This window comes from Herpailurus yagouaroundi, unplaced genomic scaffold (genome assembly GCF_014898765.1).
Source record: "Herpailurus yagouaroundi ecotype Mexico unplaced genomic scaffold, PumYag 160, whole genome shotgun sequence".
NCBI lineage: Eukaryota > Metazoa > Chordata > Mammalia > Carnivora > Felidae > Herpailurus > Herpailurus yagouaroundi.
In genome coordinates this window covers 50,654,228-50,681,693 of record NW_024412401.1, presented here as the reverse complement: position 1 = coordinate 50,681,693, position 27,466 = coordinate 50,654,228, and the positions used below count along the sequence as shown (strand labels likewise).

At 46.1% G+C, this 27,466-nt stretch overlaps 2 protein-coding genes and 1 pseudogene across 23 annotated transcripts in view; 1 reads left to right on the top strand and 2 right to left on the bottom strand.

Moving 5' to 3' along the window:
- Window positions 1-19,788, bottom strand: part of GLE1 (GLE1 RNA export mediator) — a 32,135-nt gene extending 12,347 nt beyond the window's left edge. Inside the window, exons 1-7 of one of the 2 annotated variants that reach the window (XM_040482530.1) lie at window positions 19,619-19,788; window positions 13,173-13,394; window positions 10,070-10,180; window positions 4,947-5,095; window positions 4,644-4,704; window positions 4,195-4,449; window positions 446-674 (exon numbers count right to left, since the gene is read on the bottom strand). In XM_040482530.1, the coding sequence (XP_040338464.1) occupies window positions 446-674; window positions 4,195-4,449; window positions 4,644-4,704; window positions 4,947-5,095; window positions 10,070-10,180; window positions 13,173-13,394; window positions 19,619-19,717 (1,126 nt within the window). In that variant the 5' untranslated portion in view covers window positions 19,718-19,788. Of the gene's footprint in view, window positions 1-445; window positions 675-4,194; window positions 4,450-4,643; window positions 4,705-4,946; window positions 5,096-10,069; window positions 10,181-13,172; window positions 13,395-17,068; window positions 17,120-19,618 lie in introns of those variants that run through there. The other variant, XM_040482531.1, reaches the window with a different exon arrangement.
- On the top strand, window positions 8,848-9,334 carry LOC121035069 (60S ribosomal protein L37a-like; annotated as a pseudogene).
- Window positions 19,789-22,269: 2,481 nt separating the features above from the next.
- Window positions 22,270-27,466, bottom strand: part of ODF2 (outer dense fiber of sperm tails 2) — a 36,651-nt gene continuing 31,454 nt past the window's right edge. For all 21 annotated transcript variants that reach the window (XM_040482514.1, XM_040482519.1, XM_040482525.1 and 18 more), the window contains 4 exons: window positions 26,448-26,548; window positions 24,278-24,440; window positions 23,729-23,854; window positions 22,270-23,280 (listed from right to left, as the gene is read on the bottom strand). In XM_040482514.1, the coding sequence (XP_040338448.1) occupies window positions 23,092-23,280; window positions 23,729-23,854; window positions 24,278-24,440; window positions 26,448-26,548 (579 nt within the window). In that variant the 3' untranslated portion in view covers window positions 22,270-23,091. The remainder of the gene's footprint in view (window positions 23,281-23,728; window positions 23,855-24,277; window positions 24,441-26,447; window positions 26,549-27,466) is intronic.

Genomic DNA, 27,466 nt, shown 5'->3' with positions numbered 1-27,466 from the left:
AAGTAGATACCATCATTATCTTCACTTTCTACATGAGGAAATAGGCATAGAAAGGTCAATTTGCCAAAGTCGCATTGCCAGGAAGTAGAAAAACCACATTCCCATGGACCTGGCTCTAAAGCCAGCATTCTCAACCATTATGCTCGACTGATTCTCTTACATATGCAGTGAACATACACTGCGTAATATTTATTTTAAAAAGTCAGAGCAGCAAAACCTGGGATGATACATCTACTAGAATTATACAGAATTTCAAATCCTCGTGGCAAGTGCTGGAAGTCAGGCTCCGCATCAACCAAACTGAACGTAATTCAGTAAACATACAGAGTTTTACATTATGTTAACAGTTCCGGTAAATTGTCCTGAAGCTTAACACGATATTCAAACATATTCTTGTCTCCTTTCACATTCTGGGCTAAAGGACCGTATCCACGCCAACACCCACCTTCATTCTGTTTCCCTCCTGGGCCCTGGCTGGGAGCTGGGGTCTCTCTGTGGACCTCTGGCCCCTGCTGCATGTGTGAGTCTTGCCGCTTTACCTGGGCCTCTAAATCCTGCCTCCTCTTGTCCTCACAGGCCCTGGCGATCTCCTGCTGCAAGCTTGTAAGGAGGTCCCGCATTTCCTGCAGGGCTCTCTCAGCCACAGCCTGGTCCTCTGCTGTGGGAAAGCCGTTCTGTCAGGGTGACAGAGACAGAGCTTAGCGTCTATTCCCCAGGCACCTGTGAAGCTGAATCACAGCTCACACAATACATTGCTAAATTGGAACTGTTGCACCCAATGGAGTACCCACATTCAACATGCTGATACCTACTGCGTTCCTGTCCTCTTAAAGGTAATACTGATTAACCATCACATCCACAGAGTATGGATTTTTCCATGCTCTCACCAACAATGCTGGGATAATTCTTTAAAAGCTTGTGACAACAGTCTAGATGAAAATGATACCATGCTGGGGCACCTGGGTGGCTCAGTTAGTTAAGCGTCCGACTTCGGCTCAGGTCATGATCTCGAGGTTTGTGAGTTCAAGCCCCACGTCAGGCTCTGTGCTAACAGCTCAGAGCCTGGAGCCTGCTTCGGATTCTGTGTCTCCCTCTCTCTCTGCCCCTCCCCTGCTCATGCTCTGTCTCTCAAAAATAAATACACGTTAAAAAAAATTTTAATAGCTCGGAGCTTTTTACTCTTGGCTTTCTAGGTAGACAATCATATTGTTATCAAATTACATTTCCTCAAGTATTTCTCCTTTGTCTTATTACATTTTATTGGCTAAAACACATTAACGACATCAACAATTTGTTACTATTGTAGCAACATGGTACATTTTTATTTCTTTCCCAATTTTAATGGCATGTCTAAAACGTAGTCTATGTTTTTAATGTTGTTTTGAGAGAGTGAGAGAGACAGAGACAAAGAGAGAATCTCAAGCAGCCTCCACGCTCAGCAAGGAGCCCAAGATCACGACCTGAGTCCATATCAATAAGACATTCAACTGACTGAGCCTCCCAGGTGTCCCTAAAATGTAGTCTTAAATGGATACATAATCTATCATGTTCATGAGAAACATTTTTTTTTAAGTTTATTTTGAGAGAGACAGAGACAGCACAAGTGGGGAGGGGCAGAGAATCCCAAACAGGCTCTGTGCTGCCAGTGAGGTGTGATGTGGGGCTCAAACTCACAAAACTATGAGATCATGACCTGAGCCGAAACCAAGAGTTGGACGCTCAACTGACTGAGCCACTCAGGCACCCTGGGAACACATTTTAGTTTTTAATTTGCTATTATTTTTAATAGGAAAGGATGTAGAATTTCAGCATATACTTTTACAACATCTAACAAGACAAACATATGACTTCGCTCCATTAACCTATTAGTGAAATTAAGTTCATGAAAAGACTTCATAACAATTGATTCAGCTTTTCATTATCCTTAGAATAATACCTCTTTGGTTATAGCACATTATTGTTTTGAGGCACTGATAAATTTGACTTATCATTATTTATTTATTTATAAATGTTTATTATTTATTTTTGAGAAAGAGACAGAGCATGAGCGGGGAGGGGCAGAGATAGAGACACACACACCGAATCCGAAGCAGGCCCCAGGCTCTGAGCTGTCAGCACAGAGCCCGATGTGGAGCTCGAACCCATGAGCAGCGAGATCATGACCTGAGCTGAAGTCGGACGCTTAACCAACTGAGCCACCCAGACGTCCCTACTCATCTTTTATTTAGAATTTCTGCTCATAAATGTGAATGCATATAAGCCGGAGTGACGTTCCCATTTCTTTCAGTGTGCTATTTTGTTAGAATATGACCACCAGATGGGGCGCCTGGGTGGCTCGGTTGGTTAAGCGTCCGACTTCAGCTCAGGTCATGATCTCACGGTCGGTGAGTTCGAGCCCCGCGTCAGGCTCTGTGCTGACAGCTCAGAGCCTGGAGCCTGTTTCAGATTCTGTGTCTCCCTCTCTCTGACCCTCCCCCGTTCATGCTCTGTCTCTCTCTCTGTCTCAAAAATAAATAAACGTTAAAAAAAAAAAATAATTAAAAAAAAAAAAAGAATATGACCACCAGAATCGTAAGACGAATCGAGAAGTGCTGCCATCATTTTGTATATTGCCCTACAAATGTGTTTTGTAGTTTTGCCTGTTAAATCAACGAGGCCTCCCAATTTATTAATTAAATAAATTAATTAACTATTGTGTACATCTATGTATGTAGGCAGGTGGGTCAGCAGACTCCATGCTCAACGTGGGGCCCAAACTCACAATCCCAGGATCAAGAGTTGGATGCTCCACTGACGGAGCCAGCCAGGCACCCCTTCATTTATTTCTAAAGATTTTATTTTTAAGTAATCTCTGCACCCAACGTGGGGCTTGACCTCATGAACCGTGAGATCATGACCTGAGCCGAAATCAAGAGTCAGACACTTAACCAACTAGACCCTCCACTGACTTTTTAAAACAAAAACTTGAAGAAAAAAAAAAACGTGAATTGGTACAACTTTTGGGTAAGAGTCAAGAACCTTAAAATTATTTCAGTAATTCCTTTTCTAAAAATTTATCTCAAAGAAATACAAATAAGACGTATATAGAATGGTATTACTATAGTGCTATGCATGGTAGTGAAAACCCAGAAACTTAAATGTTCAACATTAAGCATGTCTTTTTCTATTGTTTTTTGGTATTATTACATGTGGGAAGTATCCAATTCCACGTGTTCATCAAATACCAAATATCTGCCATGTGTTGTGGCAATACTTGGCAGTTTTTAACACTGCTTTAACTAAAAACATCAGGGGCACCTGGATGCCTCAGTTGATTAAGCGTCCGACTTAGGCTCAGGTCATGATCTCCTGGTTAGTGGGTTCAGGCCCTGCATCGGGCTCTGTGCTGACAGTTCGGAGCTTGGAGCCTGCTTCAGATTCTGTGTCTCCTTCTCTCTCTGCATCCCCGCCCCCTGCCCTGCCTCTCTTAAAAGTAAATAAACATTACAAACATTCTTTAAAAAAACAAAAAACAAACATCAAAATATTTTTAGTGATTGTAGTAATTATGTGTTCAAAATACAATGTTAACTGGAAAAAAGCTATATACATTGTTGTAAGGTTTCAATTTTTACCACAGCACACCAGGTGTTCAACAAAATATTACTGAATGAACTAAAGTATTTTGCAATCAGAATAAACAATTATTTGTTTAACCTAAGATAAGAAACTCTGGATGTATAAAAGTCCACTTTGGGGTAAGGGTAACCCCCCACATGCACACTCCTTGTCAGGGAAGAAAGAGAAAATGCTAATGGTGATTATTATCTCTAACAAATGATCTTACTATTTTCTACAGTAAGCAAGCATTATTTTTTTTTTCCAGGCACTCCTTTTTTTTTTTTTTTTAATTTTTTTTTTCAACGTTTATTTATTTTGGGGACAGAGAGAGACAGAGCATGAACGGGGGAGGGGCAGAGAGAGAGGGAGACACAGAATCGGAAACAGGCTCCAGGCTCCGAGCCATCAGCCCAGAGCCTGACGTGGGGCTCGAACTCACGGACCGCGAGATCGTGACCTGGCTGAAGTCGGACGCTTAACCAACTGCGCCACCCAGGCGCCCCTCCAGGCACTCCTTTTAAATCAGAAACCAAATCTGCACTAAGACTGTCCATTTCCGAGCCAGAAGACCAGGTCGCTCCGAAGCTCGCTCACCTCAGAAGTGGCCCGGATGATCCCCGAGACGAGGCCGCACAGTTGGTTGCCCCGGGTCCGGAAGGCGGACAGGTCCACCTTCAGCACATCTTTATGCTGCTCAGAGGCGTCCAGCTGCTGGTTGAGGTGCAGCACCTCCTCCTGCAGGCCATAGAGGCCCCGCAGGCGGACCTGGCCCTCTTCCTTCCGCAGCCGCTCCTGCTCCACCTGCTTCAGGCGCTGCTGCTCAGCCTCCCTCAGCTTCAGGTTGAGAATCTGCAGGAGGGGTTGTCCGGTTACCTCCCAGGGGCGCCGGGCCTTCTGTTTCTACATTCCCCAAGCCCCGGGTGGGCTACATATTTTACAGATGGGCCCCCCTCCCCCCAGCAGGTAAAGAGAGTCACAGGGAGGCAAGACCCGGGTTAGAGCCACACCAGGACGCACCCACAAGAAGTCTCCCAGGCTCTGACCTTTGCTCTGTGACGATGCTCAGCTTTTAGCTTCTCTTGGTGCCCCAGGGCTTCTCTGGAGCTGCAGGAAGAATGGCAGGAACATCAGGGATGCTTCCTGAAACTGTCTCACCTTACCTCTCCTAAAAGCCTCCCTCTCCTTGCGACACCTTGGTTACCTCTCCAAGGCTGGGCATTTTTCTAGGTTATGAGCTTCACTGGCTATTTTATTTCGATATTTAAAGGCTCAGTAGGTCAACTCTTTCCCTTGGGGTCTCATGCTGGGACAGAGGTCGGGCTGAGCACACGGACGTTCCCGCTCACCTCTTCTCCATCACTTCCCGTAAGTCCTGGAATTCTTTATGATATTTCAGTTCCTTCCGTTCATCAAAGCGCTTCAGTTGTTCAGATGCCATCTCAGAGAGGGCTCGCACCTTCCTCTCTTGCTCCTCTTGCCACTGCCTCAGGCCCTCCTGAAAAGAATCAGCACCTGCTCTCTGCAGCTCTGTCGGCACCTTGCTCATTTACCCGTGCAGAACATCCTCCCGTCTGTCCTTAATTCCATCAGAGATACTCAAGGGCATGGAACCAGCTGCTTAGTTCGCAGAAACCATGCTCAAGTCGCCTCTCCTCTCCGAGTGGATGTTTACACCTGGCTGTTTTGGAAAGTTCTCCCAATTTGCCCCTTGTGACTCATGTCACTCCAGTATCAGCTAGGAATGGACAGGTATTTACCATCGTGGTGTCAAAGAGCCCCGTGCTTTTAAGCCTCCATCCTGTGTACTCTGATTTTAGAGTAATCAATAGAAATACTCATTCTAATTCCATAAACATGCTATACACATTCCTATCTACTCCTCACCTTATCATCTCTGCCTACATTTCCTCCCCCACCTCCACTTAGGAAAGTCCCCTTCCTAGATTTCTAAAGGTATTCCATTTACTATTCATGAGAGTATTCTCATTTGGTCTTTAAGAGTGATGTGACATTTTAACTACTAAAATTTAAAGGGTATATATCCTTTGGCACTGGTTTATTTTTAAGAATTTATCCCAAGGAAATACTGAACATGTGTGCAAAGATGTATGAACAAGGATGCTCACTGCAGTCCTGTCGATGATGGCAGTAAATTTAAAACAATTTACATTAACTGGGGATTGACTACACATATTATAGTAGGTCAGACTAGAGAACACTCTGCAGCCTTTGAAGAGGACAAGATGCTATATATACTAGCATGAAGATACGGCAAAGTACATTGTTAGGATGTCACATTATTCTATTTTAAAGCTTCCAAGGGTGCCTGGGTGGCGCAGTCGGTTAAGCGTCCGACTTCAGCCAGGTCACGATCTCGCGGTCCGTGAATTCAAGCCCCGCGTCAGGCTCTGGGCTGATGGCTCAGAGCCTGGAGCCTGTTTCCGATTCTGTGTCTCCCTCTCTCTGCCCCTCCCCCGTTCATGCTCTGTCTCTCTCTGTCCCAAAAATAAATAAACGTTGAAAAAAAAATTTTTTTTTAAGTTTCCAGTGCAAGAAGGCAAAGTGAACACAGCATCTATAACCTCTCCTCCGAGACTCCGTTTAAATATGAGTTGGGAAGGGAAAAAGGACTCAACAGCAGAACGTGCATGGGATTGTCAGCAGGGAAAAATTTTCACCATGCTTCTGGAACACAACATTTCTGTGGAGGAGTGTGAACCGACAGCAGAGCTGAGCAAACGTGAGGGTGCGTGCAAACACAAGCAGACTACGTCTCTCAGGGAGAGAACCAAGCTACCAGAACCTCAAAGAGGCTCAGGACTGGGCAATGCCAGATCTAAAACCAGGTGGGGTTCACGGGGCTGAAAACAGAGATATCAGCTGAATGTTTTCAGACGAAACAGTCAACTCAACTCTCCACCCCCCCCAACCCACCCCCCCCCCGCCTCCTCCCAAATCATGAGATCAGAACAGTCGGTAGCCAGGCATGTGTGCTGTAATGATTTTTTAAAAACATCTTTTCGGGGCGCCTGGGTGGCTCCATCGGTTAAGTGTCCGACTTTGGCTCAGGTCACGATCTCACGATTCATGAGTTGCGCATCAAGCTGTCTGCTGTCAGCACATAGCCCACTTTGGATCCTCTGTCCTCTTCTCTCTCTGTTCCTCCCCAACTTTCACTCTCTCTCAAAATAAACACTGAAAACCTCTTTTCATGTGCTTCTTTGTACCTTTGGTAAAGTATCTCTGTTTTTTGCTCATTCTGTACTGGATTTGTTTTTTCTGTTGTGTACTGTGTAATGATTTAAAAAAAGAGATCTGCACAGGGGCACGTGGGTGGCTCAATCCATGAAGCGTCCGACTCTTGACCTCAGATCAGGTCATGATCTGACAGTTAGTGCATTCCAGCCCGCATCAGGCTCCATGCTGACAGAGTGGTGCCTGCTTGGGATTTTCTCTCTCTCCCTCTCCCTGCTTGCATGCTCTCTCTTTCTCAAAATAAATAAATAAACTTAAAAAAAAGAGAGAGATCTGCACATTCTCTGACCCTCCCATCTCCTCCACTTCAACCTGAGCAGCCCCTCATGACGATTGCCTTGGCTAAGAGAATGTGGAAAAGAGAAATAATGTTACATGATTCCTGAGACTAGGCCACGCAGCTCGCAGCTCGGGCAGTATCTCTTACAATGCTTGCTCTTGGAACCCGACCTCTGTGCTAGGAGGAAGCTCCGCCACATGGAGAGGGCAGATGTTCCAGCTAAGTAACTGCAACAGCTACACAGGTCAGTGAGGAAGCCTCTGGAAGAATTCCAGACCTTGTCACTGCAGCCACAGAGACCCCAAGTGAGAACTACCTAGTTGAGCAGGTTGACCTCCAGAAACACGAAGGACAGGAATGAAATGTCAGTTGTGGCTGTAAGCCACAAGTTTGGGGGCGATTTATTACACAATCATGCATACATACTCCCAGCCAAAAAAACAGAGAGTTCTTCCCTACAAGAAAATGAATAAATTATCCAGAGATAACTGGATCAGCTAGTGTGGAGGCCGGTATTCCAGAACATATACCCTAGGAATTCTGACACTTAGGAAGTTCAAAATCATGATAATTTTGTTCCTGACAATGCACCTGGAAGCCTTGGTCCAACCACTGGTAAATAAAGATCGTTAGATATTTGAGGAAATTCTATACCCTAGAATAATGAATCTAGAAAAAACAAATTATTTCAAGGAATACAAATCTGAAAAAAACTTTAGTATGATATGAAATGAGAATTAAATGCTCTGAAAAAGGAACACACGGAGAAGAAAAAGCCCATGAAAGTCAAATATATAATTTATTTTATTAAAAAAAATTTTTTTTTAATGTTTATTTCTTTTTGAGAGAGAGAGAGAGACAGAGCATGAGTGGGGGAGGAGCAGAGAGAGGGGGAGACACAGAATCCAAAACAGGCTCCAGGCTCTGAGCTGTCAGCACAGAGCCCGACATGGGGCTCGAACCCACAAACCGTGAGATCATGACCTGAGCCAAAGTCAGACGCTTAACCGACTGAGCCACCCAGGTGCCCCTAAACACATAATTTAAAAAACAGGTAGGTGCATAGTTTTTCAATTAACAATGGAAGGATAAAATTAAATCTCTTGGAAAAGAGAAAAAGACAAAAGGAAAATGAGAGGAAGGATAAGAGAAATAGGGAATTAATCTAGGAGATCCAATATCTGACTAATAAAAGTTCCTAAAACGAGAGGGAAAAAAGGCAATGGAGAGGAAGAGAAACTAATCAAAGGGGAAAACTTTCCCAAAGATGAAGGGCATTAAGTGTTCAGCTGAAAAGGACTCCCCTAGCCAGGACCTGAGCATTCCTCACCATCCACCTTGCCAACACCCAAGAGGAAGCAACCAGACCCTTTCACTCAGAGTAAACAGTCTTCTACCTACATTTTACTTATTTCTCTTGTTTACTTCGATCTCTCCTCACCAGTACAGAAGCTCTGTGAGGGCCTGAATCCGCGTCTGCTTTGCTCACTGTTTTGTCTAGACCTAGAATAGCGTCTAAGCGCTCCATAAGCACGTAAGTGCTCGGTAACTATTTGTTGACTCAATGAATGAACAAACGAGGGTAGATGCCAGAAGACTTTCACATTATAAACTCACTTGATCTGTGGAAATTTTTACAAAACCATGCGTTGTCTTTCTAATTGTAAAATCATAACGTCAGCTCCCTGGGCTCAGGCTTAGTTTGAGGCAACATGGCTAACGGCACCAGGATGGTTGGAATCCTCCATAAATACGGGAGCCATTATGGTGCCTCCCTCAGGAAAATGGTGAAGAAGACTGAAATAGGCCAGCCCGCCAAATATACGTGCTCCTTCTGTGGCAAAACCAAGATGAAAAGACAAGCTGTGGGGATCTGGCATTGCGGTGCCTGCATGAAAACGGCAGCCGGCGGTGCCGGAGCCACACGGCCACTTCTGCCGTCACAGCAGAGTCTCCCATCAGACTGATGGAGGTGAAAGGCCGCAGAAGCTACGCCACCTGAAATACAGCCAGCCTATAATAAATGGGTTCGTTTACATAAATTACTTTGGTTTGTTGTTAAATTCATTAATTAGATATTCTCCCTTGTGTTACATTAGTTTTGCTCTCTCAAAAGACCTGAGAATTAAAGTCCTTCTAATTTTTTTGAGAGAGCGAGCAGGGGAGAGGCAGAGAGAGAGAGAATCCCCCAGTGCAGGGCTCAGACTCACAAACCGTGAGATCATGACCCAGAATGAAATCAAGAGTTGGACTCTTAACCAACTGAGCCGCCCAGGCGCCCCTAAAATCCTTCTAATTTTTATTGGAAAAGCATGAAAAAAATAGTAAAGTCAAATAAATTATTAAAACAGAATTAACCTTTCTTCAAGAGGCTGTTAAGATCCATCTTCTCAGCATAACCTTATCTGACAACCCCAGATCATCTTCCAATTCTGGAGAAGTAAACAGAAACCGGGAGAGCCTAAGTAATTTTCTCAAAGTCACATGCAACACGGAAGAGCTAGGATGTGAACCTGATCTATCTTCCTTCAGAGAGCTCACTTTTTTTTTTAATGTTCATTCATTTTTGACAGAGAGAGACAGAATGCAGAATGGAGGGACAGAGAGAGAGAGAGAGAGAGAGAGAGAGAGAGAGAATCTGAAGCAGGCTCCAGGCTCTAAGCTATCAGCACAGAGCCCAATGTGGGGCTTGAACCCACAAACCGTGAGATCCTCACCTAAACTGACGTTGGATGCTTAATTGATGGAGCCACCCAGGTGCCCCAGAGAGCTCACTCTTAAATGCTACGTTACACTATCTCCCCAAGTGAATCAGGAGCTACTAGCATGTGGGGCACAATGATTAGCACGAGGTGGGCATTCATAATGCCTGAAGAACTGTATTTAAATGTGGCTGCCGTGGGTCAAGCCTACCCTACTTCATGGGACACTTACTCTTCCTCTCATTCTGTGCACCAGCTCATACATCCGGATGCAACCTTCCACTTTGATCCCCCGGGAGGACTGAAGTGCCATAGGTTCTGCATGCTGGGACTCATGTTTGTCCTATACAGACAGAAAATGGAAAAATTAAGCATTTAAGATGGTAAAGTTGATGCTACCCCTTCTACATGAAAACCACATCCCTACCTATGAACAACCACCCAGAAGAACAACAACAGAACAATTTAGGTTAGAACCAGTGTGCTTGTCATGATATTGATCTTGTTCTCATTGTTTTCCGTTGTAAAGGGAATAATAATATAAATTACATTTATATAATAATATACAAACCAATAGATGGGTTATTTCTCTGCACAGTTTTAGTTTGCTTTGTTTTTTGGCTTGCTTGTTTTGATCTGCCCGGCAAATTGTTCCCCATTCTTCTGGTAAGAGTCAATGTGTGCTGGGGTGGTTTGAATGGAGCCATCCCAACCCACATCCCCAATTGTTCCACCCTCCTTCAAGGGATAATCATGTGACCAGCCTACCGATCAAAGTACTCTATCCCCCTGTGCCAAGCTAGGCCAGACTCCATCTCTAAACTTTTCTGATGGAGTTATCTGGGAAGTCTTTCTACCTCTGAGGATGCTAATCTAAGAAGATGTGTGTCTACGGTCACTAATGGCCATCTTGCCACATGGAGTCTATAAGAAGGATGGAACCAATCTGGATTGGTTCTGGATCTAACCGATTCTATATGCATTCACAGACTTACTAGTCATGTGAGCTAATTAATTCCTTTTTCTCTTCCGTTTTGCTTAAGCTAGTTTGAACTGGGTTTCTCTCAAACCCCCGAAAATTCCTAAATGACACAATAATTCATTATATAAAGCCATCTAAAAGTTTATTTAAACCTCAAGAATGAGGGGTGCCTGGGTGGCTCAGTTGGTTAAACGTCTGACCTCAGCTCAGGTCATGATCTCATGGTTCGTGAGTTCGAGCTCCACGTCCGGCTCTGTGCTGAAGGCTTGGAACCTGGAGCCTGCTTCGGATTCTGTGTCTCCCTCGCTCTGCCCCTCCCCCACTCATGCTCTGTCTCTCTCTCTCTCTCTTAAAAATAAATAAACATTAAAAAATTAAAAACACAAAACAAACAAACACCTCAAGAATGATGGAATTCTCTCTCTGGAGAGGACATCGGCAATTTGGCCCAGTACCAGGTTTACAGATGGAGACTGAGCCCTGGGGAGGGAAAGATGACTGCCTGTGGACATGTCACAGCACTGGCATGACTGGAACTGAGAAGCACTCATAGAAATTTAAAAAAAAAGTTTTTTAACTCTATAAAAGAATAATTAAAATAATTCTAATTCACAGAAGTTGTGAAAATTGGTACAGAGAGGCTGATGCACTCTTCACTCAGTCCCCCCCCAATAGTAACAGCCATAAATACAGTAAAATATCAAGAACAGTAAACTGATGTTGGTACAAGCCACAGAACTTCTTCAGATTTCACCAGTTGTACAGGAATTCATTTGTGTATGTGTATCGTTCCATGCAAGTTTATCTCATGCATAGATTTGCATAACTGCCATCATAATCACGGTGGTACGGAACCACCCTGTCACCACAGGCTTCCTATGCCACACCTACCTCCATACCCCTAATGTGTTCTCTAGAACACTCTTATTTCATGAATGTTAAATGGATGGAATCATACAGTGTGTTCCTTTATATTTGTATGCAGATGAACTACTTCTGGAAGGATTACTCCCCATGCCCCAAAAAAGAGAAACAACGGAACTCCACCAGTAACAATTTAACTGCTTTTAAGGAAGAGAAACAAGCAAAGGCAGGGACAAAACAGAGTAAAAAAGAGTAAAAATGCATTTTTTTTCCACAAATCACAATTTTTTTTTTTTTTTAAAAACTAATGATAAGGTACATCTAGACAGCAGGTCTAAACTTTACTGTAAGCCTCCAACAGCCAACCAAAAAGGGAGACCTCATGAGTTAAATGCATGCAATATTCGTGAGAAAAAAACAATCCAATTGCTGAGGAAATTCATTACTATCACTGGTACTAAGAATAGAAGGGAATCTCTCTCCCCCCTCTTCATAAAGGGAACGCTGTGGTGTAGTAAATGGCATCTTTAAAATAGCTACAAGTTGGGGCGCCTGGGTGGCGCAGTCGGTTAAGCCTCCGACTTCAGCCAGGTCACGATCTCGCGGTCCGTGAGTTCGAGCCCCGCGTCGGGCTCTGAGCTGATGGCCCGGAGCCTGGAGCCTGTTTCCGATTCTGTGTCTCCCTCTCTCTCTGCCCCTCCCCCGTTCATGCTCTGTCTCTCTCTCTGTCCCAAAAATAAATAAAAAACGTTGAAAAAAAAAAATTTAAAATAGCTACAAGAAGGAGCCACCATTATTTTCCCCAGAGTAAGGTCACTGTCGTATGACAATCTTAAACACTTCAACTTTTTTTAATTTTTATTTATTTATTTATTTTTTTAACATTGTATTTATTTTTGAGACAGGGAGAGACAAAGCATGAACAGGGGAGGGTCAGAGAGAGGGAGACACAGAATCCGAAACAGGCTCCAGGCTCTGAGCTGTCAGCACAGAGCCCGACGCGGGGCTCGAACTCACGGACCGTGAGATCATGACCTGAGCCAAAGTCGGCCGCTCAACCGACTGAGCCACCCAGGCGCCCCTACTTTTTTTTATTTTTAAGATTTTTATTTAAGTTTTTTAATTTTTAAAATTTATTTTGAGAGACAGTGTGTGCATGTGTGCAGGGGAGGGGCAGAGAGAGGGGGAGAGAAAGAATCGCAAGCAGGCTCCATGCTGTCAGTGCAGAACCCAACGTGGGGCTCAACCTCACAACCCTGAGATCATGATCTGGGCTGAAATCAAGAGTTAGACGCTTAACCAACTGAGTCACGCAGGTGCCCCAAGACTTTTATTTTTGAGTAATCTCTGCACCCAATGTGGGGCCCGAACTCATGACTCAGAGAGCAAGAATCGCATGCTCCCCCACATGAGCCAGTCAGGGGCCTCTTAAATACTTCAACTTTTCCGCCACCACTGCCTCCGATCTTAAGCTAATCACAAACCTTACCTCGGCTCCATCCGGTGTTGCTGAGGAAACTGGTGAGAAGGCAGGGGTTCTGACGGGAGATTTGGGAACACAGGAAGGTTGTTCAAGGTCTGAAGTGGATCTGGAGGATTCTGAAGTCTCAGAGGATGGTTGATTCTCTTGCATGTGGGGTAAGACATGGTCTACCACCCATCCGGAGTAGGAAGAGAGCTTGGGAACAGACCTACATTCTTCCAAAACATCCTAGAGAAAAGAAGAGGGTGAGGCCCGACTTGCACGTAACTGATCTAAGAAATCAAAAATAATTATGTCCTTATAATCCACTACCTGCCTCACTGAAAACTCTAAGGCTTAAATACATACATACATACAAAGACCCAAACTAACTGTACTAACAATTAGAGATGAAGAGAAAGTAGTTTCTTCATAATGACCAACTCCTATCCCTTTTTTTTTTTTTTTAAGTTATTTATTTTTGAGCAAGAGAGAAAGAGACAGAGCACGAGTGGGGAAGGAGCAGAGGGAGAAGGAGACACAGAATCCGAAGCAGGCTCCAGGCTGAGCTGTCAGCACACAGCCCAACACGGGGCTCGAACTCATGAACTGTGAGATCATGACCTGAGCCGGAGTCGGCCACTTAACGGACTGAGCCACCCAGGAGCCCCATGACTCCTATCCTTTTAGAATATCAGACTAAATAACTCTAACCACAGAAAAAGGAACGATGCACAAAGATGGTCAATAAAGCATATCTGAAAGCAATTTAAAACATCAGAATGGAAAAGGACACAAGGAATTTTTAAGTAAACTACAGTATACACAATCAGTGGAATACCGGTCATTTATAAATTTTTTTTTCAACGTTTATTTATTTTTGGGACAGAGAGAGACAGAGCATGAACGGGCGAGGGGCAGAGAGAGAGAGACACAGAATCGGAAACAGGCTCCAGGCTCTGAGCCATCAGCCCAGAGCCCGACGCGGGGCTCGAACTCACGGACCGCAAGATTGTGACCTGGCTGAAGTCGGACGCCTAACCGACTGCGCCACCCAGGCGCCTCAATACCGGTCATTTAAAAGCATGGATTGTGGGGGGGCTTGGGTGGCACAGTTGGTTAAGCATCTGACTCTTGATCTCGGCTCAGGTCATAATCTCGTGGTTCATGGGTTCGAGCCCCACATCAGGCTCTGTGCAGATGGTGTGGAGCCTGCTTGGGATTCTGGCTCTCCTTCTCTCTGCCCCTCCTCTGCTTGTGTGTGCTCTCTCTCTCTCAAATAAATTAAAAAATAATAATAATAACTTAAAAAAAATTTAAAGTACAGATTCTGAATCCTATTTAACACCATACTTAAGATTCAATTTTTTCCAGTCATTGAAAAATAATTGACATATATCACTGTGTAAGTTTAAAATGATAGTATGATCGGTTGATTTACATATATTTCAAATGATTATTATAGCAGGTTCAGCTAACATCCATCTTCTACTATAGATACAATAGAAAGAAGAAAAAAGGTAAAAAAACTTTCTCCTTGTGATGAGAACTCTTAGGATTTACTCTTTTTTTTTTTTTAATTTTTTTTAACGTTTATTTATTTTTGAGACAGAGAGAGACAGAGCATGAATGGGGAGGGGCAGAGAGAGAGGGAGACACAGAATCAGAAGCAGGCTCCAGGCTCTGAGCCATCAGCCCAGAGCCTGACGTGGGGCTTGAACTCACGGACCGTGAGATCGTGACCTGAGCCGAAGTCGCACGCTGAACCGACTGAGCCACCCAGGCGCCCCTCTTAGGATTTACTCTTAACTTCCTGTATATCACAGCAGTGTGAGCTATAACTACATTATACATTACATCTCCAGTACTTGTAAGTGAAAGTTTGTGTCTTTTCATGATCCTCCATTTCCCCTTCCCCTGAGATTCAATTTTAAGTGAAAAAAAAAACCGAGTATAAATAAATACCTACAATTATATAAAAATAAAAACAAATGCTAATACACTATTAGACACTAAGGAAAGATTCTAGAGGTTGCGCTTGGGTAATGAGAGACATATTTCTCCTTGTTCTAATTTTCTAGATTCAATTTTATTTATTTATTTGTTGGTTTGTTTGTCACGCCCAATGTGGAACCCAACACAGGGCTTGAACTCATGACCTTGAGATCAAGACCTGAGCTGAGATCGAGTCAGACACTTAATCAACTGAGCCACCCACTTGTCCCTCTAGATTTCATTTTTAAATGAACATGTTATAATTTTTAAATTGAATATAGTATATAAAAATAGGCATAGAAAAGGGGTCACTGATGTAAAAGCCAATGGCTTAAAGCAAATGAGATTTAAAATAGAAACACTAGGGGCGCCTGGGTGGCGCAGTCGGTTAAGCGTCCGACTTCAGCCAGGTCACGATCTCGCGGTCCGTGAGTTCGAGCCCCGCGTCGGGCTCTGGGCTGATGGCTCAGAGCCTGGAGCCTGTTTCCGATTCTGTGTCTCCCTCTCTCTCTGCCCCTCCCCCGTTCATGCTCTGTCTCTCTCTGTCCCAAAAATAAATAAAGGTTGAAAAAAAAAAAAAATTAAAAAAAAATTTTTTTTAAATAGAAACACTATAAAACAAGTTCTAGACATTCTTACCAGTTGTGTGTGGTGTTTTTTTTTTTAATGATTTATGTTTATTTATTTATTTATTTAGAGAGAGAGCAAGCACGAGTGGGGATGGGGCAGAGAAAGAAGGAGAGAAAATCCTAAGCAGGCTCCATGCTGCCAGTGCAAAGCCTGTCAGGGATCCCAACGCAGAGTTCAGGGCTCAATCTTGAACCATGAGATCACTGAGACCATGACCTGAGCCGAAACCAAGAGTCGGGAGGCCCAACCGACTGAGCCACCCAAGCATCCCTCAACTCTACCAGTTAATCATTATCTCTGTATATCTGGCATACAGCACGAGGCGGGAGGCACAGAGAGAGAGGGGGACAGAGGATCTAAAGCAGGCTCCGTGCTGACAGGAGTGGGCCCAATGCAGAGCCCGAACTCTCGGACCGTGAGATCATGACCCGACCCGAAGTTGGACAGAGCCAACAGACTGAGCCAGCCAGCTGGCCCTGGCATATAGCACTTTAAACCAGAGCAGCTTATGCCATTTAACTACAGTTAAAATATACAGCCATCCTGGCAAAGTTTACTCCATGTCAGGAAGATATTACCAGGAAACATGGAGACACGGTATGATAGTGACCAAGAGGACTGAGTTTGGAACCTGCCTTTCTTAATCTGAATTCCATCCCTGCATTCCACTCACCTGTACAACTATGGGCAAGTTACTTCTAAAATGGAATCATAAAGGATCCACCTCAAAAGATTTGGGAAGGATTAAATGAATGACAGCTATAAAGGGCTGAGAACAATACCTGGCACATAATAACTACTCAGAAACTGCAAGTTATTTATTTTACCTAGGTCAGTGGTTTTACAGCAGGATCAATTTTATCCCCCAGGGGATAGCTAGCAATGTCCGGAAACATTTTTTGTTGTCACAACTGGGAGGGTGCTATTGGCATCTAGTGGGCGGAGGCCAGGAATGCTGTTAAGCATCCTACAATGCAAGACATCCTACAACACAGCCCCTCATAACACAGAAGTTATCTGGCCTAGCCCCAAATATCCGTAATGCTGCGGTTGAGAAAGACTGATCTAGATTGTAGGTACACATCCCACGTGCAATAAACAGATATTCAACCCGTGGAGAAGAATCTGGACACAGAAGCAAACAGGTTATATGCACATTTTATAAAGTAATGAAACTCATTTTCAAGACATAACAGAAATACTGTTGAGCCACACCTTTTTTTTTTTTTTCTCATTCCTTACACCAAAATACATTCCAGGGCCAAAGATTCAAATGTAAAAAATAAAACCACACATACCCAAAACACCATAAACAGGGGTGCCTGGCTGGCTCAGTCAGTACAGCATGCGACTCTTGATCTCAAGACTCATGAGTTCAAGCCCCACACTGGGCGTGGAGCCTACTTAAAATACAAATTAAAAGAAAAAAAAAAACATAAACAAAAAATTCCAACTGACAAACTAGAAAAAATATATGCAATACATGTCACAGATAAAGGGCTACGGTTATCCTTAATACATAAAGAACTTGTAAAATCAGGGGGGAAAAAAAAAACCCAAAAGAAAAATATAAATCACGTGGCACCTGGGTGGCTCAGTGGGTTAAGCGTCCAACTTCAGCTCAGGTCATGATCTCGAGGTTTGGGGGCTCAAGCTCCACGTCAGGCTCTGCGCTGACAGCTCGGAGCCTGGAGCCTGCTTTGGATTCTGGGTCTTCCTCTCTCTCTGCCCCTCCCCCATTTGTGTGCATGCACACGCGCGCGCGCTCTCTCTCAAAAATAAACACTTAAAAAAAAGTAAAAGAAAAAGAAAAGAAAAAAATACCAATAGCGAAAGACATAAACTGTCAATTCACAAATATATAAAACTGGCTCGAGGGGCACCTGGCTGGCTCAGTTGGTAGAGTGTGCAACTCTTGACAATGGGGTCGTGAGTTCCAGCCCCACACTGGAAGCCTACTTAAAAAATAGAATGCTATATTGGGGCGCCTGGGTGGCTCAGTCGGTTAAGCGTCCGACTTCAGCTCAGGTCATGATCTCGCCGTCCGTGAGTTCAAGCCCCGCGTCGGGCTCTGTGCTGACCACTCAGAGCCTGGAGCCTGTTTCGGATTCTGTGTCTCCCTCTCTCTCTGACCCTCCCCCATTCATGCTCTGTCTCTCTCTGTCTCAAAAATAAATAAACGTTAAAAACAAATTAAAAGGGGTGCCTGGGTGGCTCAGTCAGTTAAGCGGCTGACTTCGGCTCAGGTCATGATCTCGGTCTGTGGGTTCGAGCCCCGCGTCGGGCTCTGTGCTGACAGCTCAGAGCCTGGAGCCTGTTTCAGATTCTGTGTCTCCCTCTCTCTGACCCTCCCCCGTTCATGCTCTGTCTCTCTCTGTCTCAAAAATAAGTAAGTGTTAAAAAAAAATAAAAAAAAAACAAATTAAAAAAATAGAATGCTATAAAATTGGCTCTTGAATATATGAAAAAAAAAAATGTTCGATCTCAATAAGAAGAGAAAGGCATTGCAAGACCATACCGAGATCTCATTCTTACCTATTAAACAAGCAAAAATTAAAAGTATAATCATACAATTCTGTTGATGAGGCCGCGGGCAAAAAGGCAAGATCATGCATTGCTGACTGGAAGGCAATTTGATGCATCCGTTGTGGGGGGTGGGGAGACATCTATGTTTGGCTTCGACCCAACGACCTCAACTCTCAGAGTTTATCCTGAAGTCGCACTTCCCACAGAATGGAAACACTCACACACCAGCTTACAAGTAATGGGTTACAACTCACAAAACAGTGACCCATGAGTACGCCGCGATACAACCAATTAATTAAACAGGGGAGAAAAGAAAGCTCTTCCTTACAGGAGAATGCCAAAACTGGCAAACATAGAAGGAGTGGCTGACATTCAGGAAATGCCATTCGAGTACCTCACGAGAGTGACTGATTCAGGCAGAAAAAGCGAATGCCAACGACGGAGGTTTGACAAGGAAACCTCGATGCAATCTTGGATTACCTCCCCACAAGACACTCATCAACCTCAAAAGGAAAATCCATGAATTTTAAGTGCAGCTATCTGGCAGATAACAATGCGAGCAGGTGATCAAGGTCAGCATCGCCAGTGCTGGGAGAGTTTGCAGCATATGCGCGCTTCCCGATATGACTGACACAGCACAGCAACATTTCTCAGGCATTCCTGCCAGAAATGCAAAACGTGAGTCTACACCAGCCAGACCCATGTCTGAACGTATGGTCTGTATTCCCTAAAATTGTCAGAGATATAAAAGATAGGGAAACGCTTTTAGAATGGTTTCCCACGTAAGTCTAAAGAGACAAGACAGCATCCTATCTGTAGCTAATTACCCAGCAACTCGGGTACTATGCCTTAATCCGTCTACACCCCTACATTCCTGTGGTCAAGTACATGGCTTTGAAAATCCTCGAGAGCGACCACGCCCCCATTCAACTTTCCAAGTCCGCCCAACGTCAATGTAAGATTTTGGTCCTTTCAGCAGGTTGGGCCCTATTAATCGTTCACCGCTAACTCTGGACCTCGCAGCACAAGAGACGGGCTTTTCACCTGACCCTGAAAGGGTTGCGTTGACGACAGCATAGCTGGGGCTGGGGGTGGCAACGAAGCCTTTAGACAGAAGAGCACCTCTGAAATTATGGGAGCTCGCTGAAAGGCTAGAATAGGCAGGAGAGGGCAGAAACTCTAGGACGGGGTAGAGTCGAGAAACTAATGCGGGTTGTTAGAACGCACGTGTTCACAGCGCCGGCCGAGCCAGGGGCTAGGGAACAGCAGGGCACCACCGCGAGCAGACGGAAGGGCACCGCCCACTCCGGGGCCCCCCTCACCTCGCCCCGCAGCAGCCAGTCGCGGTGGTAGCAGAGGCGACCTTTGTCGGAACTGCGCAGCGCCTGCAGGGTCTCCCAGCAGCGACCCTCGGACGGCATGGCCGGCCCTGAGGGAGCTCGTCAGAGGCTCCGCTTGTGACAAAACAAGTCCTCGAATCAGCCGCCCGGAAACGGGCGCTCGATTCCGCTTCCGGGGCGCGCACGCAGCCACGCAGGGCAACCCCCGCCCCTAACGGCTGCATGGCCCCGCCTCCGGCGCCGGGCCTGGTAGCCAGCGCGCTTGCGCCGGCAGGAGTTGGTCCCTGAGGCTCGCTTGCTTGTACCTGGGAACCGGGGCTTCTGAAGGCTGGAGACTGCGGATTGCAGAAAGCCCAGTATGTGTTGATGAGGATGTGGAGAAACTGGACCATTGCTGATGGGCTCTAAAATGGGGCAGCGCGGCAGTTGCTCAAAAGGGTAGCCTTGCCACTGACCCAGCAATCCTTTTTTTTTTTTTTTTTTTTTAACGTTTATTTACTCTTGAGACAGAGAGAGACAGAGCATGAACCGGGGAGGGTCAGAGAGAGAGGGAGACACAGAATCTGAAACAGGCTCCAGGCTGTCAGCGCAGAGCCCGACGCGGGGCTCGAACTCACGGACTGCGAGATCGTGACCTGAGCCGAAGTCGGCAGCTTAACCGACTGAGCCACCCAGGCACCCCCCCACCCCCCCAGCAATCCTACTTCTAAGAATGTATATACCAAGAGAAATTGAAATGTGCATCCACACAGAAATTCGTAGAATGTTCCTAGCAGCATTACTCGTAATAGCTAAAAGTTAGAAACACAAATGTCCACCAACTGGTGAGTAAATCAAATAGGGTGTATTCATACAATGGAGTATTATTTGGCCATAAAATAGAATACAAAAGCGTGCTACTACATGGATAAATCTTGAAAAACATTATTCTAAGTGAAAGGACTGGCCACAGTATTGTTGGATTTCATTTTTGTTAATATAACCTTGGAGACTGTTGTTCCCCCGGGGGGTGGGGGGGGGGGGGGGGGGGGGGTGGCTACTAACGCCTATGGGCTTCATTTTGTGTTGATGAAAATGGTCTAGAACTGGATAAAGTTTATGGCTGCACAGCTTTGTGAATATACTGAAAACGACTGAATTACACACCTTAAAAGGATGAATTTTCGGATCTGTTTGAGGTAGAAAATAACATAAACATTTAAATTTTTTATTATCTTTTTTTTTTTTTTTTTTTTTTTTTTTTACAAACTCTCTGTACTGTTTGCAATAAATTACTTTACATGGGGTGCCTGTGTAACTCAGTTGGTTGAGTACCTGGCTCTTGATTTTGGCTCAGGTCATGACCCCAGGGTTGTGGGACTGAGCCTTGTGTTTGGCTCCATGGTGTGGAGCCTGCTTGGGATTCTCTCTATCCCTCTGCCCCTCTTAAAAAACAAACAAAAAACAAAAAACAAAACAAAAAAAGCTTTACAAAGGAAAATACAACATTGTTGAGAGTCTAGCTATAGACTCCAACAGAGGTGTTTCCCACTAGCGGGGTAAATAGTGGTGCCCTGCATGAGGTTTTCATTGGTTTGGCAAAAATGCAAATGAGTTCTACAGACATGTACCACATTGGTGTAAGTTTGCCAACTTCCCTTTCCTGGGGAAGGTCTTTTTTTTTTTTTTTTTTTTTTGGAGAGAGCAAGCAGGGGAGGGGCAAAGTGAGGGGACAGAGGATCTGAACCAGGCTCTGCCCTGACAGGCTGACAGCAGCCAGCTCGATGTGGGGCTTGAACCCACAAATCTCAAGATCATGACCTGAGCCCAAATCAGACGTTCAACTGACTGAGCCACCCAGGTGCACCTTGGGAAGCTCTTTCATATGCTGTAAGTTCAAGTCTGTTGATCATGAAGGCTGTGAAAACAGGCTTGGTTTTTGTGGCAGTGGTAGCTGATGCTTGTTTTTGCAGTGATCTCCCTTGGCAAAATGAAAAGCTGGAAACTACAAATGTCCCCAGAATTTAAGGGGGAAGGAGGTTTCCGGAAGCTGGATGCCTATGTGGGGCCCGTTGCCTTTGTGGACATAGGGGAAGTCTCTGGAGTTTTGTCCTTGAGTTAGAGTAGACAGAACAAGACTGCCATTGCCCGGATGGCAAATACCAGCTAAAACAGAAAGGTTGGGATTCAGCACAGCACCCCATTTGTTCACCTCTCTAAAGAATATGTTGTTCTTTCTTTTAAATATAGGGAAATGGGAAGAGCACAGAAATAGCCCATCATCTTATCATTCAGAAACCAACTAACAGGGGCGCCTGTCTGGCTCAGTAGTTAAGCATGCAGCTCTTGATCTTGGGGTTGTAAGTTCGAGCCCCACGTTGGGTGTAGAGATTACTTAAAAATAAAACCTTAAAATAAGTAAATAAGATCTTTAAAAAAAGAAGCCCAACTATCATTTTCAAAATAGTAATATATACACATCTTATCTCCCTCCATCCTATCCACTCCTAAAGTGCCCCTCCACCCCTAGCCCGCAGACACTGAGCCAAGCCTTACAAAGTGTGTTTCCTCCAGTCATGTCACAGGATTATGTGAAGAAGGTGCACAGGGAAGAAAGAACCGACCTGGGCCAAAGTGAAATGAGAAGCCTCGTGTCCCATGTACCAAGTACTTGTTTACTGGCTCTCCTGCAGCATTGTCTGTAATCATTTTTAGAAAAGGGATGGGGTGGGTAAAAGAAATCATCCAGTGGAGTCTTACATATTGACTAGAAAAGTTTTTTGTAAAACACAACACACATTATTTCCAGAATAAAGGCATTCCATAGATACAAATCTAGCAAACAGAAACACAAACCAATGGGATTGGGATTATACTTTTAAAAGGCCACTGGACACAAGCCCTGCAGTGTCTATTGTGAAGTGCTCAGGGGCAAGTAGCCTTGAGGAAACTTGGGTGTGAGATTTCCACCAGGCGTGGGAGGAGGGCCTTGGGGAAAAACACTGTACCCAAACAGCAGGTGAATGTGCTCACAGCCCAGGACGGGTGGTGAGGACCTCTGGCTAACAGCTCCTGCTGGTGCTGGTCAGAGAAAGCCCAAGAGAGAGATTCCTCAGAAGAGGAGGGCTATAAGGGGACTGGAAGAAAAAGTCCAGTCCGGACATTTGCTCAGGAAAGGAAGGAGCAAAGTCATGGTGAGTTAAAATCTGGTACCCTTAAGATCAGTAGATTTAAGGCCTGTCAAGGTAATTAAAAATTTCCATCAGGTGACTCTGTCAGAGAGGAGAAAACTGAGTGGTTCCTGTTTCACCCCCCTAGTGCTTTAGGGACTTTTCTGGAGTCGGTAGCTAAGACAAGATCCTGAACACATTTCATCAGTGGAAGAGAGAGGAAAGCGGCAGGCTTTCCAGCTGTGGCTTGGCCACTCTTCAGTTCCCAGGACATCAGTTCGGGCTCCTGGCCCAAGACTGGCGGGCTTAGGTGGGAGGAGATCGGGAGCGGATGGGAGAGCTGGTGAGGAAGGTAGTGTAGGGACTGTCCCCAAACACGTTGGCATAAGATGACTTGAGGAACTGGACGTAGTTCTGCATGCTGCGATTGGTGCTCTCCGACTGCTCCAGGCGATCTTTGAGGTCTTGCAGCCGGCTCTGGTAGCGACGGTCAGCCTATGAGGAGCAACAAAAAAGGAGTCAAGTGTGTGAAATGTCCAGGGCGGATCCCTAGAGACTTGGTCAGGGGTTGCCAGGAGCTGAGGGCAGGAGAATGGGCGTGACTGCTAATGGGCACAGGGTTTCTTTCCGAGAAGAGTCTAAACTTAGACTGTGGTGGCAATGGCGCACCTCCGTGAACACACTAAAAAACACAGAATTGTACCATTGAAAGGAGTGAATTTTATGGTATGTAAATGATATCTTAACAAAGCTGTTGATTTAAAAAAAAAAAAAAAGGAATCTGCCTGGGATATCCCTAAGGGATTGGAAAGTGAGTTGAGAAAAATCAAACCATGTCATATTCCTAAAAACCTCCATGAAACACCTTGCCCTGCAGGCCCCAGGAAGCTAAAATCTCAATCCACTCCCTTCTCTCCAGCCCCCGCCCTCCAGCCTGACTCACGTCATCTCGGCTCCGCCGCAGCTGGCTGAGCTCCGTCTTGGTCCTGCTCAGCTGGGTCTCAAGGTCCAGGATTTTGTTCTGGGCAGCTCGCTCCTTGGAGACTGCATGCTCCTTGGTCTGTTCCACCTGCCCAGAAGGCACAGAGGTGGGGCTGGCTTACCTGACACGGGGAGCACCTGGCACCCGGAAGGCTGAGCCACTCCCACTCTGGTCTCGCACATCACTACGGATGGTTCTCTGGTGCCTTGTGGCAGGAGCTAACTCCAGGGACTTCTGCAGCCCACTTCACCTGCCCTTTCCCCACACCCCCAAGAATCATCACCTAAGCTGTGGAAAACCTGGCTGAGTCCCACGCAGGCAGCAAGTGAATGAGCCATCGTGATCAAGTGCCAAAGCCTTTACAGTAATTGCTCATTTGATCCTTGGGACAAATTCGTGAGGCAGGTGCCACTACTGCACCCCCTTTTTTAGATGGGGCAATAGGCTCTGAGAGGTCAGGTGACTTGGCCCAAGGTCACAGAGCTGGTTAGCAATGGATTCAAGACTGACCTGCCTCCTAGCATCTTCGATGGCGCTCTCCAACTGCCTGGCCAGGCTCCCACATTCCCGTGTTTTCTCCTCTAGCCGCAGCTGGGACTGGTGGATCGCTTCCTCCCTCTTGGCAATCACCTGTAGGAACTCGATATTCTGGGCGCTGGTTGCCTCCAGTTTCCTAGATGGAAGCACTTAATCAGATCTGGCTCGTACCCCGACCTGTCCTGTTCCACCCCGCCAGGAGGCTGCCAGCCACCCCTGGGCTGGGGGTCTCATCATGCCAAGAGTCTCCAAGGAACCACAGGAATAAACCAAAGAAACCTGCTGATCAGCAAGGCAGCAAGCAGGGAGCCGAGAAGCCAGGGCAGCTCAGGACTGTGTGGAGAGTAGGCGGGCAAGCACAGACGAGCATGCCTGTTGTTAGTAACACAGCACCTTGCAGCTAAGGAAGGTGGGCGCCACCATTATCCCCACTTTACAGAGGAAGAAACTGAGGCACTGAGGTCATTGGCCCAAGGTCAGCACAGCTGGCAGGTCTGTCACCCAAACCCATGCCCTCAACTTGTGCTCACTGCTGCCCCCTCAGCAGAAGGACATCAGCTGGTACCCCCTCTACTGCTTATGTGATCCACCGGGGGGTCGCAGTGACTCCTGATGGGCACACGTGGTCCCCACTGCAATTCCAGAACACCTTCCAATTGAAAGTTCTGTAAGTCCTGCTGAGTCCAGCTGCATGTTGGAAGCCAGGGGACCAGAGCGGAGCCTAGGAGCCCAGCCCAAGTCCCCACATGCAGGCTGCACGAGCCACCTGGGCAGCCAGAGCATCCCAGGGCCAAAGGCCTTGCATCTCTAACTAAGGCTCCAGCCCTCATTTTACAGATGCTAAGAGCTCCAGAGGAGGGCAGTCAGGGGGCCTATGTCGCAGCTTTGCCAAATACCAGCTGTGTCACCCTGGGCAAGTCACTTAGCCTCTCTCCATGCTCGGTTTCCTCATATTCAACATTGGGATAATAGCAACTAATACACACTAACTATATGGTGCATTTTTCTGTGCCAGATAATGCGCTAAGGCCTTTGAGGATTATCTCCTGGAAGACTTTCGATAACCTCATGAGCTAGATTGTTACCCCTACCTTGATCCCTTTCTCAAGGTGAGTAAACAGAGGTTCAAAAGGGTTCAGTGATTTGCTCAAGATCACAATGCAGGTTAAGTGGCCAAGTTGGGACCCAAGGCCAGGACTTCTGACTCCAAAAGCTGTACTCTTCACCTGACTGCCTCTAATAGTCCATAGGTAAAAGAGAAAAATCAGATCAGAAAGGTCTTGGGGATGGGGCGCCTGGGTGGCTCAGTTGGTTGAGTGACCAACTTGAGTTCAGCTCAGGTCTTGATCTCAGCTTGTGGGTTCGAGCCCCGCGTCGGGCTCTGTGCTTACAACTTGGAGCCTGGAGCCTGCTTGGGATTCTGTGTCTCTTTCTCTCTCTGCCCCTCCCTGACACATGCTGTTTTTTTTTCTCTCTCTCTCTCTCAAAAATAAACATTAAAAAAAAAAAACAAACAGGGGCGCCTGGGTGGCGCAGTCGGTTAAGCGTCCGACTTCAGCGAGGTCACGATCTCACGGTCCGTGAGTTCGAGCCCCGCGTCGGGCTCTGGGCTGATGGCTTAGAGCCTGGAGCCTGTTTCCGATTCTGTGTCTCCCTCTCTCTCTGCCCCTCCCCCATTCATGCTCTGTCTCTCTCTGTCCCAAAAATAAATAAACGTTGAAAAAAAAAAATTAAAAAAAAAAAAAACAGAAAAAAAGAAAGATCTTAGGCAAGGATGATCAGAAATGAAGAGCAGAATGAGGTGGGGGGGGGGGGGGGGGGGGGCACGGGAATGCCCCCTCACCGCCTTATATTGGTCCTGCTGGTTTGCTCGGGTGAAGTGTGCCTTTTTGGTAGGTAGAGCCTATGGGTGGTCTGAACTTGACCACACCGTTCCGGAGCATCCCCCAGTCAAAAGACCATCTTCCTCTCTCCCACAATGCTTACCACTGCAATGGAAGCAGCTTTTCCTCTGGGGTCTGCCCAGTACCTTCTAGGGCCTCGAGTCCCTCAAACACTTCTGCACACTAAGCCCAAAGCAGCTAAGTGGCTGAAAGTCTCAGGTCCTAGGAAGAGGACAGAGATGGGACCAAGTGCCTCTAACCTCTCCAGTTCATCCACCTTCAGACTCAGCTGTTTATTTTCCTTCTGGGAAGCCTGATGTTTCTCTCTTGCCATCTCCAGCTTGTCCCCCTGATGTTCGATCTAAAATGACAGGAACACAGACTGGTTTATGAAGGAACTTCCCTGTGCAGCCCTCCCTTCCCCCTAGGACCTGTCATCCACACCCAGGAGGGAGACACGCTGCCCTCAGCAGGCATCCAAGTCTCAACGCACAACCTGGACGAGAGGGGAGAGTGGGGACAGGTTAGGCCCGACTCCCGTGAAGGCCTTCCCGCACGTAGAGAAGCCAGGTTTGATCCCGAAGAACCACGGCGACGCTTTCTTGATCAGGAGAGGCCACTCAATGGGATCCGGGGCAGACATGAGAAGGCAGAAGCAGATGCTGGGCTAAACTGGCCCACACGACATGCCACAGAGCGTTACCAACTACACTGTCGGCACCGCTGATTTCATTCTCTCTTTAAATGGGGACGAGTACAGGCAACAGGAAACCTATCAAGTCTTTCAGGCTGGCAAGTTTGAGAAGTTATCCAGAGGGCCGCTGTACACAGAAGCGTCAGATATCAGGCTCTCGAGGCCCTGAGAATACTCAGGTTCAAGGGCAGGCAGGCAATTTAAGAGGACTGCGAATGTGGGCTTGGGAAGCAGGTGCAACTGGCTGAGTTCCAAACCCTGGTCACTAACTCTCAGCTCTGGGACCTCAGGAAATTAGGCCTCTATGCCTGGGGCTGCTTTCTGGAAAACGGAGAAAAAGAATATCTACACCTCACAACATTCCTGGGAGAATGCCGGGGGAGAATACTGGCGCACAAAGTCCGTGCTCGAAAAACAATAGCTACTTTTGTTATTACAAGGAAGGAGGTCAAAACGGAGGGAGGGCCTCGCCCAAGGTCCCACTGCAAACGAGAGGCATGTAATTTCTTAGACTGTATGTAGGCAGGATCCCAGTAACCCAGAGGCAGACTGCTTCTGGGAGGAAGGGAGCCCTCTTTCTGGACA